The 14,166-nt window shown below is 41.0% G+C and overlaps 1 protein-coding gene across 1 annotated transcript in view; it reads left to right on the forward strand.

The window, feature by feature from the left end:
- The window catches only part of wdr3 (WD repeat domain 3), a 13,098-nt gene extending 5,885 nt beyond the window's left edge, over window positions 1-7,213 (forward strand). The window contains exons 14-27 of the mRNA XM_029458944.1: window positions 62-144; window positions 293-431; window positions 539-595; window positions 729-829; window positions 1,193-1,304; window positions 1,580-1,714; window positions 1,804-1,854; window positions 2,261-2,326; window positions 2,516-2,608; window positions 2,774-2,824; window positions 2,956-2,999; window positions 3,134-3,262; window positions 6,707-6,800; window positions 6,888-7,213. Of these exons, the coding sequence (XP_029314804.1) occupies window positions 62-144; window positions 293-431; window positions 539-595; window positions 729-829; window positions 1,193-1,304; window positions 1,580-1,714; window positions 1,804-1,854; window positions 2,261-2,326; window positions 2,516-2,608; window positions 2,774-2,824; window positions 2,956-2,999; window positions 3,134-3,262; window positions 6,707-6,800; window positions 6,888-7,043 (1,311 nt within the window). The 3' untranslated portion in view covers window positions 7,044-7,213. The remainder of the gene's footprint in view (window positions 1-61; window positions 145-292; window positions 432-538; window positions 596-728; window positions 830-1,192; window positions 1,305-1,579; window positions 1,715-1,803; window positions 1,855-2,260; window positions 2,327-2,515; window positions 2,609-2,773; window positions 2,825-2,955; window positions 3,000-3,133; window positions 3,263-6,706; window positions 6,801-6,887) is intronic.
- Window positions 7,214-14,166: the final 6,953 nt, after the last annotated feature.

The raw sequence follows: 14,166 nt of genomic DNA on the forward strand, positions 1-14,166 counted from the left end.
TCTACATTTAAAGCGAAACATCCGCTGTGCTTTCTCATTTGTTTTCCCATCATCCCTGTAGAGGGGGATCGTCACAGGAAGTGCAGACAAGACGGTGAAGTTCTGGGAGTTTGAGCTGATAAAGGACGAAGGGACTGCACAGAAGTGAGTCCCGACTGTTCAATGTTTAAACATCAGCACAGTTCACTTGGGACCATCTCATGTTTCCCTATTACTTCCTACTTTTTACTTACACCCGGTCAGACATGACTCGTGTTTAATATTGTGTGTGTGTGTGTGTGTGTGTGTGTAGGAGGCTGACGGTGAAGCACACGCGCACGCTGCAGTTGGAGGAAGACATTTTGTGCGTGAAGTTTTCTCCTGACCACCGACTGCTGGCCGTCTCTCTGTTAGACAACACGGTCAAAGTCTTCTACACAGACACACTGAAGGTGCTTCGTTCACTGTATTTAATAGTAATGAAGACTCATCGTGTGATGCCTTCAGTAATCCTTTCATATATATTGTAACTGAACATTTCTCCCTCTCGCTGCTGCAGTTCTTCTTGTCTCTGTACGGACACAAGCTGCCGGTGCTTTGTCTGGACATCTCACATGTGAGTACTCTCAAACTGCAGCAGAGTTACAGCTCACTCCGCTCTGATTGGCTATCAAGAAAGATCGCAAATGTCTCTCTAAAGAGAGCATCTGGTGCGGTCCTGACTCTGAACTTGTGTTTCTGTTAACAAGGACAACACACTTATCGCCACCGGCTCCGCTGACAGAAACGTGAAGATCTGGGGTTTGGACTTCGGCGACTGTCACCGCTCCATGTTCGCTCATGATGACAGGTAACGCCCAACAACTCAGACCCAAAACAAACATGTGCTGATGAAATCATTTTCCGAGCTGTTTAGTTTCCAGCTGTGACTTCATGTGTTGTGTTCAGGGACGCCTGTAAAGCGTGTTAACTCGGACGGCCCTTCGCAGCAGCTGCTCTCTCATCTCACCGCTCCGCTGTCTTCTCATGAATCATCTCTTATTGAATTAATCGTCTCTTTATTTTCAACCTTTCTGTCTTCACTTAGTTTTCTTTCAACCTTCAATTTCTGTCTTTTGTTTTTGATCATTCCTTTTGTTGTTTTTCTTGCGGCTTCCTTTCTTCTTCTTTTTTACCTTTTTCTCTTGGCTGACTTTCTCTCTCTTCTCCACAGCGTCATGTTCCTCCAGTTCGTCCCCAAGACCCATCTGTTCTTCACGTCAGGGAAGGACAAGAAGATCAAGCAGTGGGACGCCGACAAGTTTGAGCTCATCCAGACGCTCGAGGTGACGCTCTGCTCCTTTAGCCTTGATATTTGTGGCCCAGTGACTTAGATCAAGTGTCCTCCGGCAGGCTTCCAACACATCTCACAGGCTGAAATGCACGACTGACCACACCTCATTTGTCAGCTGTCAACTAGAAATATCAACCAGAGAGTCAAGAAGTAGATGATGTGCTTCTGCTGACGCGGATCTCTTGTGTTTAAGATATTAGCTGGTTGCTCGGGTGATTGTTTAGTTACTTGGCAGTTTCTTGCTTTCTCCCCGGCCTCTCTTACAAGGGCCATCATCGGGAGGTGTGGTGTCTGACCATCAGCCCAAACGGCGACCACATCGTGTCGTCCTCCCACGACAAGTCCCTGCGTCTGTGGGAGAGGACCAGGGAGCCCATCATCCTGGAGGAGGAGCGAGAGACGGTGAGGCGGCGCACGGGGTCGAATTATTCACACACGGCTGCATCTTCTCCTCTTCTCTCAATGACCCTGTTTCTTATACATGTTTACAGGTGCGAGAAGCAGAGTTTGAGGAGGACATGGCCAAAGGAGATGCTCCTGTGGTGAGCGCTGTTTGTTGACATCAGCTGGTCTGATTCAAGCGAGCCATGGTTGAGATTTTCGTGGAAGAAATGCAGATTCTAGTCCCTGTACTATAACCTACTATAACTCCGGCTGCATCACTTCAAACTTAACTTCATGTTCAGATTTACAAACATAAGGAGCATTCAGAAAGAGAAATTGAATATTATTTTTGCAGCCAGTGGAGTCGCCCCCTGCTGGCCTCTAGAGAGAATGCAGGTTTAAGGCACTTCTGCATTGGCTTCACTTTTTAGGCGTCTCATTGCTGTTTTCTTTTAGTTTGAATGATGCTCTGCCATTTCACCACCACATTTTCAATTTTACTCAAAGAAGAGTTAGTTTTGCTTTGTTGGATGTTTGTGATGCATTAACTTGTTTCATCTGCAGGTACCTGGAGAGACTGAAGGAGAAGCAGCACCAGCCGCCAAGAAGACCGTTGAGACGGTCAAAGCTGTGAGTTGTAGCACGAATATCATTCTTCGTATGAGCACTTGTTGGATATTGATGTGATTTTGCTAAAGCTGCTGGCATTGATAATGATCTGTGCCTCAAGGCCTAGCCTACGTCTCCATAGAGCGATGAATTAGCACGTTTTTATGTTCTTTGTTGATGCGTTTGGTGTCGTGTGATTTTCTTTTGCAGGCAGAGCGAATCATGGAGGCTCTGGAAATATACAAAGAGGAAAACCGGAAGATGGAAGAGTACACGTACGCCTGTCAGAGAGCAGGCAACGAGGTACAGATGTCTCTGCACCCTCTGTTGTTGCCCCGTCTGTGGGCATGAAGACATCCTGTTGTTTTTGGATGCAAGATAGAGAAAACATTCTTCCAGCTTCTTTATAACAACATAAGATTTACAAGATTGTATTATTTTGACAACACAGCTGATGTTGTTTTGCAGATTCCTCCACCGAGACCCAACCCCATCCTCGTGGCCTTTGGAAACGTTTCCGTAAGTAGAACGGTGATGAGGAATAAATGTTTGGCCAACACCTCCTCCAGAAATTAAACATTGCTTTTAATAATTAACCGAAATTCATTGTTTTTAGGTTTTTTAATTAACTGACTCTGTTTCCCTTCCAGCCGACCCGCTACGTGTTAGACGTCATAAGGAAGGTCAGATCGAGGTAAGACGTGAGCCCCGGGGTGACGAGACTAAACCCACGTGATGTTTCACTCTGACTTTACCCATAAAGCTCCTCGCCATCCGCAGCGCTCTGTGTCATATTAACACAATCTGTGTTTTGTTTGTGCTCCCCAGTGAGCTGGAGGTTTCTCTGCTGGTGCTGCCGTTCCCGTACATCCCCGAGCTGCTGAAGCTGTTCAGCAGCTACATCCAGCAGGGCCTGGAGGTGGAGCTGGTCTGCCGCTGCCTGTTCTTCCTTCTCAAGTAAGTGTGTGTGAGTGTGTGTGGTTTTGTGTTAGGTTGTTAAATGAAATATTTGAGTCGGGTTCAGAGATCTGGCTGCTCATCAGACGAAATAAGAACTGCAGGAATCAGGATGAGCTGAAAAACCTTTTGTTGCCGTAACGTGTAAAACATGTGAATTAAAAACTAATTAACATTAAAATGCATGCACAGCCAACAGTGCGAGGCATGTGTTTGACTGACTCGCGGTACAATTACCTTATTTTCACAACAAAAGAAAAAGGAAGAAAATAAAATCTTAGGTTTTTTTTACATTTTTGCAAATTGAAAAATATAAAACAAATCTTTCAAATTAAAATCTTTAATAAATAAAGAAATTATTTTGGCAAAAAAAAGATGCCAGAAGAAGCAAGATTAAAAATACCTTTTTTATAATAAATAATAATAATATATATATATATATATATATATATATATATATATATATATATATAGATGTGTGTGTGTATATATATATATATATAATAAATATAATATATCTATAGAGATAGATATATAGAGATATATATATATATAGAGATATATATATATATATATACCGTATTTTCCGCACTATAAGGCGCACTTAAAAGCCTTTAATTTTCTCAAAAAGCGACAGTGCGCCTTATAATCCGGAGCGCTTTATATATGGATTAATTCTGGTTGTGTTTACTGATCTCGAAGCGATTTTGTGTGGTACACGGCGCTCTGTCAAAATGTTTTAGTACGACTTTTGTAAACTACAAAGCCGCACTGTGCTGCCTATTTCTATGTTTATAGAGTTGGGACATGTTTTTTGACTCAGAGTGAGCACTCCTTGGTTTGTTGGTTTGCTGGGGGCGTGTCAGAGTGAGCGCTTCTGCTTTGCGAGGATCTTTGTTTACGGAGCTGCGAGATCAACACGTGGAGCAGAGACGCTAAAAAACTGTGTTTGTGTCTGTGATGCTTGAGCCTTGGAAACTATTTGTCTTTTTACGAAGTAAAATAAGAACAGTAAAGTCAAGAAAGCAAACCTTGCATCTTTATTGGAGGACTTTTGCATGTTAGCTAACTGTCTAGCTACGCATAGGGATACGCGCTGTACTTGCATAACACGCACCGCTTGCAGCATTACGGCTACCGTAGTCAGGAGCGTCGCGGAGTAATACATACTGTGCTTCACCATAATATTACAGTGTGTGTATAAGGACCCCAAAATGGCACCTGTCAAGAGACACGCTTACGACGCGGACTTCAAACTCAAGGCTATCAGTCACGCAGTAGAACATGGGAATAGAGCAGCTGCGAGAGAATTCAACATTAATGAATCAATGGTACGGAAGTGGAGGAAGCAAGAAGATGACGTTTGATTTGGCGGTATCAGACTGTTTTTTTTACGTGTTACAACTGAACAAGGTTGGGAGTTATTGTGAATACGCTCATTAACGTTTGAACAATGTTGAGTTATTGTGAACACGTTTAATAAAGTTTGACTGACTGACTATCTGACTGTTTTGTTTCGCTTAATGCGCCTTATAGTCCGGTGCGCTTTATATATGAAAACAGATCGAAAATAGACCATTCATTGACAGTGCGCCTTATAATCCAGTGCGCTCTATAGTGCGGAAAATACGGTATCTATATATATATCTATATATATATATATATATATATATCTATATATATATATATAGATGTGTGTGTGTGTGTATATATATATATATCTATATAGATATATATATCATATATATCTATATAGATGTGTGTGTGTGGTGGGTGGTGTTGTGATATATTATCTATAGATATAGATATAGATATATATCTATATATAGAGTGATATATATATATAGATATATATATATATATAAATATAGATTATAGATATATATAATCTATATATCTATAATATATACTATATATAAGATCTATAGATATAGATATATATATATCTATGATATATATATCTATATATATAGATATAGAGATAGATACTGTATGTATATATACTGTATGTATAATATGTAGTATATCTATATCTATCTCTATATATATATCTCTATCTCTCTATATATCTATACTCTCTCTATATATCTCTCTCGCTCTCTCTCTCTCGTATCTCGCTCTCTCTCTATTATCTCTAGATATCTAGATATATCTATCTCTAGATCTATATATTCTCTCTATATCGCTATATCTATATATCTAGATCTATCTATCTTATCTATATATATATATCGATCTATCTCTCTATCTATCTATCGATATAGATATAGATAGATAGAGATCTCTATCTAGATATAGATATATATATATCTATAGATATATCTAATATAGATATCGATCTATAGTAGATATATAGATATATAGATAGATAGATATAGATGATATATATATATCATCTATTCTATATATCATAATATTATATCTCTATATATATATAGTCTATCTCTATATCTATATATCTATCTATCTATATACTAGATATATATAATATATATATATATATATAATCTACTATATATCTCTATCTCTATATATATATCGATCTCTCTCTCTATAATCTATAGATCTCTATATATCTATCGATATATACGTATATATATATATATATCTCTAAATCTATCTATCTATATCTCTATACTAGATATCTAGATCTATCTATAATATACTATCTATATCATTATATATATATATATAGATCTATCTCTATCTATCTCAGACTCTCTATCTCTCTATCTCTCTCTCTCTCTCTATCTCTCATCTCTCTCTATCTAGCTCCGCTCTCTTGCTCTCATCTTTCTCTTATCATATCTATTCTATATCTTATTATCTATATCTTCTATATCTATATTATATCTATCTCATTATTATATTATATATCTATCTATTCTATCTATATATTTACTTATATATATCTATAGTCTATATTATATATATATATATATCTATTATATATATATATTATTATATATTTAAATCTATTATATATATATATATTAATATATAATATATATATATATATATATATAAAATTATAATATATATATCCATCCATCCATCGTCTACCGCTTATCCGGAATCGGGTCGCGGGGGCAGCAGCTCCAGTAAGGAACCCCAATCTTCCCTTCTCCGGGCCACATCCTCCAGCTCCGACTGGGGGATCCTGAGGCGTTCCCAGGCCAGTGAGGAGATATAATCTCTCCACCGAGTCCTGGGTCTTCCCCGGGGTCTCCTCCCAGCTGGACGTGCCTGGAACACCTCCCTTATATATATATATAATTATAATATATAATTATATTTTTGTCAATAATTAGAAGGATCTCTCGTGTCCATTTATTTTCCGGAGGTGTTTGAGCAAACCTAATCTAAATGTAGATCACACGCTGCTGTTGGTCGATCTGACGATACTTTCTCAGGCTGACGCTGGTTCTTTCTGTTTCTTTCTAGGATCCATTTTGGTCAGATCTCCAGTAACCAGATGCTGTTGTCCGTCATAGATGAACTGCGAACTAATACGGTCTCGAAAGTGCGCGAAATCCGAGTAAGTAACACGCGGAGGAGAGAATTGTATCTGGACTCACGCAGAGATACTTGTCCTCACCTCATCTCTTCTTTCCCGGCGTCTCAGGACGTGATGGGCTTTAACAGCGCGGCGCTCCAGTTCCTCCAGCGGGAGATCGAGAGCAAAGAGGACGTGATGTTCTTTGCCGACGCCACGGGCCAACTGGCGGAGAAGAAGAGGAGGAGGAAGAAGAGGGAGCGAGCCGTCCTGACCATCGCTTGAATCATAACGGACATTTGTGTGTGCAAACGATTCGTTGCAGCTGCGCCGCAGGCTTGAACCAGAGGCTTTACACTGTTGTTTCTTGTATGGCATGAAATCCTGATAAGATGTAAAGAGTTATCCAGTGGCACGCTTCATTTCCCAAATAAACCGTCGGACCTTTTCTCACAGTGCTTCAGGTTTCATGGGGGGCTTTGAAAACAATCGTCCGCTGCAGAGAGAAGCGTAGTGTGTCTACGCAGCAGCTTCAGCTCTCTATAGAATACATATAATAGATAGAGTTCATGTGTGAAGCAGCTCGTACACGGTCACCACACACGGAGGACGTATGATTGAGGCTGGTTTCTGTCCTACAGGCCTGAAGGGAGCGATTCAGGCCCGCAGCCAAACCAGGAGGACTCGACTTCTCAGTGCGGATTATTTACAACCCTTGTAACTTTGTCTGAATTTATCGTCCCACGGCCGGGTAGATGTGGTAAACATATTTCACAGCGAGGGAGAAATGTGAACAGTGTGCGTTTTTCGAGGTGCCCAAACCCTCTAATGGTGTGACCTTCACAAACGTTTCACAACCACATCAGACACTTAACTTTCCACAAGTGTGTTTATATCCTGACCGTGGGGCGCTGTGGAATAATGAAACGAACCCTTTAAAACACCTCTCGCTTCACTGTTCGTGTTTTAATCTCACGGCGGACAAAAAAACAAATTAACTTTGTATTTACAAGGTTGTTAAAAAAAAAAAAAAAAAGAGGCCAGCAGCTATTTATGAGGCTGGATTCGGTCTCGAGGCTGTAAATGTCACACCTACCGAAATTAAAAATTCTTCAGGAAAATCCCAGAACGCACTCTGACACACTGTCGCACTGTTTTAGCACCCGACAGCAGATTAATCATCACAAACTGTGATTTAAAGGGGAAAATGCAACGTTGGTGTTGCAGCCTGAGATACGGTTCAGTCATTTCTAATCCTCGTGCCGAGTCTGAATCTGAAATCCCCCAAAGCTAAACTTTACGTGTTTTACTTTTTTAACAGAACTTCTCTCAACATTTCTCTTCCTCCGTCCGGACTTAATTGTTCAACTGAGTTTAACACGTTTACTTAAGTTCACATTTACCAGCTTTAGTTACTTTACAAATTAAGATTAATGCTTAAAAAAAACACACAAAGAGTTTATTAAATACACTTTAAACTATTGTGAGAAGTTTGTTCCAGCTTCACATTTGTGCTTTACTTTTTAATTATTTAAATCATTTAAAGTTGTTTTTTTAAAGAATTTTACTTTTAATATTTGAAGTACATTTATACAGTATGTTATTAGTACTTCTACGTTAAAGGATCTGAAGACCTCCCTCCTCTCGTGCGTCAGGCTTCAGCTCTGTTTCACTTTTCAAAGTGCTTTACATGCTCAAAACTAATTAAAAGGAAATAAAATACCCACCAAACAAACAACAACAACATTAAAAAGACAAGACAGTTACAGTATTATCACATTTAGAACTCTTTCCTCGCCCTGCTGCACTATTGTTCACTTCTCCTGTGCATGTGTGTGCCACTGAAACTAAATCTACAAGAGTCCACGTATAGAAAGATTACAATAAGTTTTGAGAAGAGATTTACTGGGATGCAGAACCGTGTGAGGACAGTCGGCCTTCGAGTCACTAGATGGCAGTCTTGCCTTTTGTAAAAGTGGCTCCAGATTGCCCCCTTCAGGCATGTTGGCTCCATGTTCGGAGCTCACACGCCTCCTGCCACCTGCTGCAGCGCTCAGCCCATAATGGTGGGGAGTCAGAGTCCAGCCCCGGCTGCAGGCCACAAGTCAGACGAGGGTCAGAGGTCATGATATCCACACAAGGCATGATGCTCGCACCTTCTACTGAACGTGTTGCTCTCTTCTTCGTGTTCAGCTATAACCGCTCATGATCATTTTTTAGGAGCTGCAAGCGTGCAGTTCCTCCACTAAACATTTTGACAGGCAGGAGATAGTGTTACTTTGTGGTCCACACTGCTATAGTCTGTCATCGTCCGGTCCGCACGGTGTTATATACTGCGGGATGCGATCGACTCGGAGCTGCTGACTTGATTTGGTGGCCGGTGAATGTGATGCGAGCTATAAATGCTCGTGACCCGCACTGGAGATGGATGTTGTTGGCAGTGACAGGCCTCCGGTTACAGCAACACTAAGTCCTCTGTTTGCACTGCAACTCTTTAACAGTCCGACTCCAGAGGAGTAAAATAACAAGATAGAAGTGTGTGAAACTTAAAGATGGCGTTTCCATCCTGTGGTCAAAATGTGGTTTTTTTTATTTATACTCTTTGTTTTTAATTTAGAACTACATTTAGGAGTGTTAATTAAATAATACGACAGTGAATATATGTTGCAGCACAGCTTGTATTGATAGATGTTACTGAAAAATATCAAATCTCACATTATGATGCTTTAAAATAAATGTAATGAAACCAGCCGACTCCAGGAAAACTTCCCAGCAGCGATGACCTCAGCACCGCCGACGTCCCGTCAGAAAGCAGAAGAGCTTCAGTCCGTCAGCCTGCCACGCCACCAGTCATCCCACCGACGGGCCTCGTGTTAAATCTGTGTCCAGCACTCATGAGGGAGACCGTACCTGCGCTGAGATATGAGGTGGCGGGTCATTCTGATGAGACGCAGTTGTAATGTGGCAGCAGGAGCAGCAGCAGGGCGGGAGGGCGGAGGGGAGGGCGGTGGCTGCTGGGCGTCCAGGCAGGTCGGTGAGTGATGAGGTGATGGTGCATGCAGAGGCAGCCAACAGAACTGCTGCACACACACACACACACACACACACACACACACACACACACACACACACACACACACACACACACAGGGCCATGAATGTTTCCTTTCTCTGCGCTCTCTGGGCTTCTTTTCCACCCCTCAGCTGTCCTTACACTTTGCGCCTTGATGTTTGTTTGTGATGGTTCTTCTCATAGGCAGGTAGTTTCATGAAGAGGAATGCAGATGCACGAGGCTTTTGATCATCCTTAAGAAACAAACGCCTTGAAGTTTGGTGTTGCTCATTGTGCAGTGGTGGTACACATACTGGTTGTGTCATGTTGATGATAAAGTCCAATCCAAGATTTCACAAATGTTTTGGTTGAACAATCATAATATGTATAATATATAAGTAAATCAATAAAAACTAATTTATCCAATCCTATAGAACTGTTCCTTTCCATGTCAGGGCTTTAATGGTGGCTGAAAAAGTGTTCAGTGCACGTGTTGAGGGGGTCGGCAGCTCACCTCCTCTCATCTCAGCGGAAGAGGGAAACATGTTTTAATAACCAGAGTCTGCAGAGATCAGGGGAGAGGAAACTATTTTTTTCCTCCCGCGCTGCACCGAGGTCAGCCCTCTGTGGGCTGTAATGAAGCCACACACACACACACACACACACACACACACACACACACAGGCGTAAAGTTAAGACCGAGCAAACGGACCTACGTTTTTAGAAAAGCGTAAAAAAGACCTAAATATTCGCTTAGACATGAGACTGCCAAAAACATATTAGACATATTATGCAAGCCCACACGCACACACACACGCACACACACACACTCGCACACACAGCCAGTCAGCCACCAATACCCCTTTTAAGAGCTCTCCCCAGAAATCCACATAGCTGATGTAATTAGTGATTTTAGAGCTCTGCACTTCATATTACAAGTCATAAACAGACATTCAATACTGGGCTTTGAGAGAGCTGTTTATTCTGGAGTTTTATAGTCCACGCAGGACCCTTCTGTGTTTATTCTCCGAGAACAATAATGCCACTATGCTCCCAGGCTGGAATGCTATTCATTTGTCCAATTAAACACAGAAAATAAATACAAAAATCGAGCCGACTTCTTTTTTTACCCCAATTTCTGCTCCAGAAACACTTAAAGGACGGCGCTGGATTTACAGGGTGGTGTTGGCTAAACGAAGACATGACTGGATGTTTGCTGAAGGCTCAATCTGTGTTATTACGTTGTGTTTTTTTGGAACAATGAGACGTTAAAGGGCAATAAATGTCTGTGCATTAAGAACAAAATCCAAAGGTAGTGTAATGAGAGCTCATTAAGAAACGAACATGACCTGGAGTCAGCCCGCTGCTGGAACCCAAATGTGGCACAATCTGCTGAAATATAACAGTTTGTTTAACACGTTTGAATAATAAGACATCGAGGGGAGCAGATCCATTTTGTGTAACATGAAGTTAATGCGTGGTCACTGTTAGAGCCGTGATTTACGAGCAGGACGCTGACCCACAATCCTCCTGACAGACATGCAATTTCCTGTGTGAGAAAACACTAACTTAATCCATACAGCAAAGAAAAAGCCACGGACAGAAACTATTTGTTCATGAATAATAAGTCAAAGCACCGGCGGAGAGAAGGAGACAGTCAGACTGTCACTGCTCGAGAGCTTCAACTCATATTTTCCTATGAAAACCTCGGACTATTTACTTTTACGGTATTTCCTGTGAAAATCCATAAACACCAACGAGCACAATTGGCCTGCAAAGTTTTCTTACTTACTATTTAATTCCACAAATCTGGAAGCACACATCATAAATATTCTGCATGCATACATCAAAACACACTTTTAAGTCCAAGTCAAAGGTTTCATCCAACCTCTGGCATTGTCGTAAACGTTTCTCAGTGTTCAGTCAAGATGAAAGCCTCTTTGGATCATTGGAGTTTAAAATGATGCTTTTTATGAACAGTGTTTGTGTCCATTATGACAGACTGGCAGTATAATTCTCCTCTTATTAAAACTCTTATATCTCAAAAGGGTCGTGTGTTACACATTTGAGTTTTTGGGCAAATAATGCAAATCATTAAAGTCTAAAAAATAGCAAAAACGTAAAGTTTTAAGGGAAACGTCAGGCTGTATTGTTGTCAGATTCATTGATATAAAGATGAGTGTTTGGTAGTAAATAGCTAAAAATCATCTATGTCCCAGAGAAGCTTTAAAAAAAAGAGAAAATTAAAGGACAATTCCTGAAAGTAGAGAAAAACAGATTATTAATTTTAATGCAAAAACATATATTTATTACACCTGTTTTCAAAATGCCACCTGTCTACAGAAATATGATAACTGCTGCACTCTTTGTTTGTCTGCGTTGTAGTTCCTTGAGAATCAACAGAAAGCCAAACACACAGCCAATTACTGCTCTCAGCGAGGAGGTCTGTTGACTCTGTTGACTCTGCTGACCCCGACATCCTCCAGGGCATCGAGACAGACACGATCAGCGGTCCATCCCCACAGCCGTGTCCGAGGCTCCGTGTTTGGTCTAGCACGGGATCAAAGTGTCAAAACTACTGTGGGCCCAGCGAGAGGAAACGAGGAATAATCAGACAAGATGAGAAACAATGTGAAGAATGTCTGTGAAGTGTGGCCGGTGGTAAAGCCCTCCATCTGGAGGAGGCACGACACTTAAAGGGGAGAAGGTGAATGACTGTTTTAAGCTTTTAGCAAGGATACGGTTATTAGTCTGCAGAAAGGAGCACGCTTGTGATGGGACGGTTGCCATGTTGATTGAGTTAGAACATATGGAAGTTCAACTCTCAGTGACTACAGCCGAGGTGAGCGTCTGCAACTGGTTCAGATACAACACTGAAGGAAAAGATGGAGAGAAATATTAGCAGGATGATTGATATCAGAGGTGTTGGTGGGACTATTGGGCGCAGGAGAGATTTAAAACATGGGAACACCATGACGGTGATAATGACACAAGACAATACTCAAACTGAACTTCTCTGTTCTCCTATAAGAACATAATTGGTCACACTGAGTCAGCCTGCTACACAACACAAGAGCCACAGACTCTTAACTATTCCCTCAAATGTACGGACCCCACGTGGCATAGTTTGATACGCAGATGAAAGTTCATTAGCGTTGCACTTTCCTGAGGTAGGTAGCATTTTAAACAATGACGCAGCTGCAGGCGACACACATGCAGACAGCGGAACATAAAAAAAATTCAATTTGCACAAAATATCTAAATTCAAGCACTTTCAATGACCCATGTGCATTTTTAAAAACTTTCAAGGCCTTGATTTTTTTACCCTTAAAATTCACAAACTTTCAAAGGTTTCAAGGACCCGTGGGAACCATGACACACGCCTCATTCTGCACCTTAGCGTGATGAGCAGTGCTAGCGTCAGTCTGCAGGCTGCATAGCTAATTAGCTTCTCAGCTGCAGAACATTAAACAGCAAACATCACTTAGTGCCAGTTACACGCTGCTGTGCTCCTCACTCAATACCTCAGCTAACAACACGCTGGTTCTCCATCACATGTCGGCTGCATCCGACAGGAGGATTTCTGATTTTAATTAAACATGTGTGGTCACTGAGGCGAAATGTGCAGGTAGAGAGGGGGACATACGTATGCAGGTGTTAAGTTAGATAGTCTATAGTAGGGGGGCAAAGTGACTACATTTTACATACTTTTCCATATTGTGAGTCTGGACAAAATCAGGCTATGAGCTACTTCAGGTCAACAATCATAAATCCCAAATAAACTGAGCTAAAGTCGAATAACATGTGACGGAAATGACAAGTTACAAAAACATATTTTAAAACAATGTTCAGTTTTATTGTCCCGAAACAATTTTGAAAATTACCCCATAAAAGCTGTTAAACTTAATATTATACATTTAAATATACTATATAAATATGTATTGAAATAAACTATATTTCAGCAAATTTTATGGCTGAATGTTTGATATATTCGTCCCTCACAGACTTGCAGGGTCGTCAAGTTAAAGTCTGTCATAATATCGAGAGTAGAAGAAGAGTGTCAGAGCGGCCCGAGGAGCAGACACATGACCTGGGTAACGTGGATATTCCCTTTAAAGTGTTTTTGTGGGGGAAAAACGAAGGGATGAAAAATAGCTGAGAGTGAAACATAGAGCCTGTCGACCCCCTCACGCCCCACCGCCATCCGCAGACCACCCAGGAAGAATAGAGAGCTGTCAATCATTTCATTTAGAGGATAAACATTGCAGTATTTTGTTTCTTCGTGAAGTATAGCTGCATATTGCTCTTGAATGGAGATATATTGCTGTGGTGTACACAGATTTACTTTATATGAGG

The sequence above is a fragment of the Cottoperca gobio genome, chromosome 21, assembly GCF_900634415.1.
Source record: "Cottoperca gobio chromosome 21, fCotGob3.1, whole genome shotgun sequence".
NCBI lineage: Eukaryota > Metazoa > Chordata > Actinopteri > Perciformes > Bovichtidae > Cottoperca > Cottoperca gobio.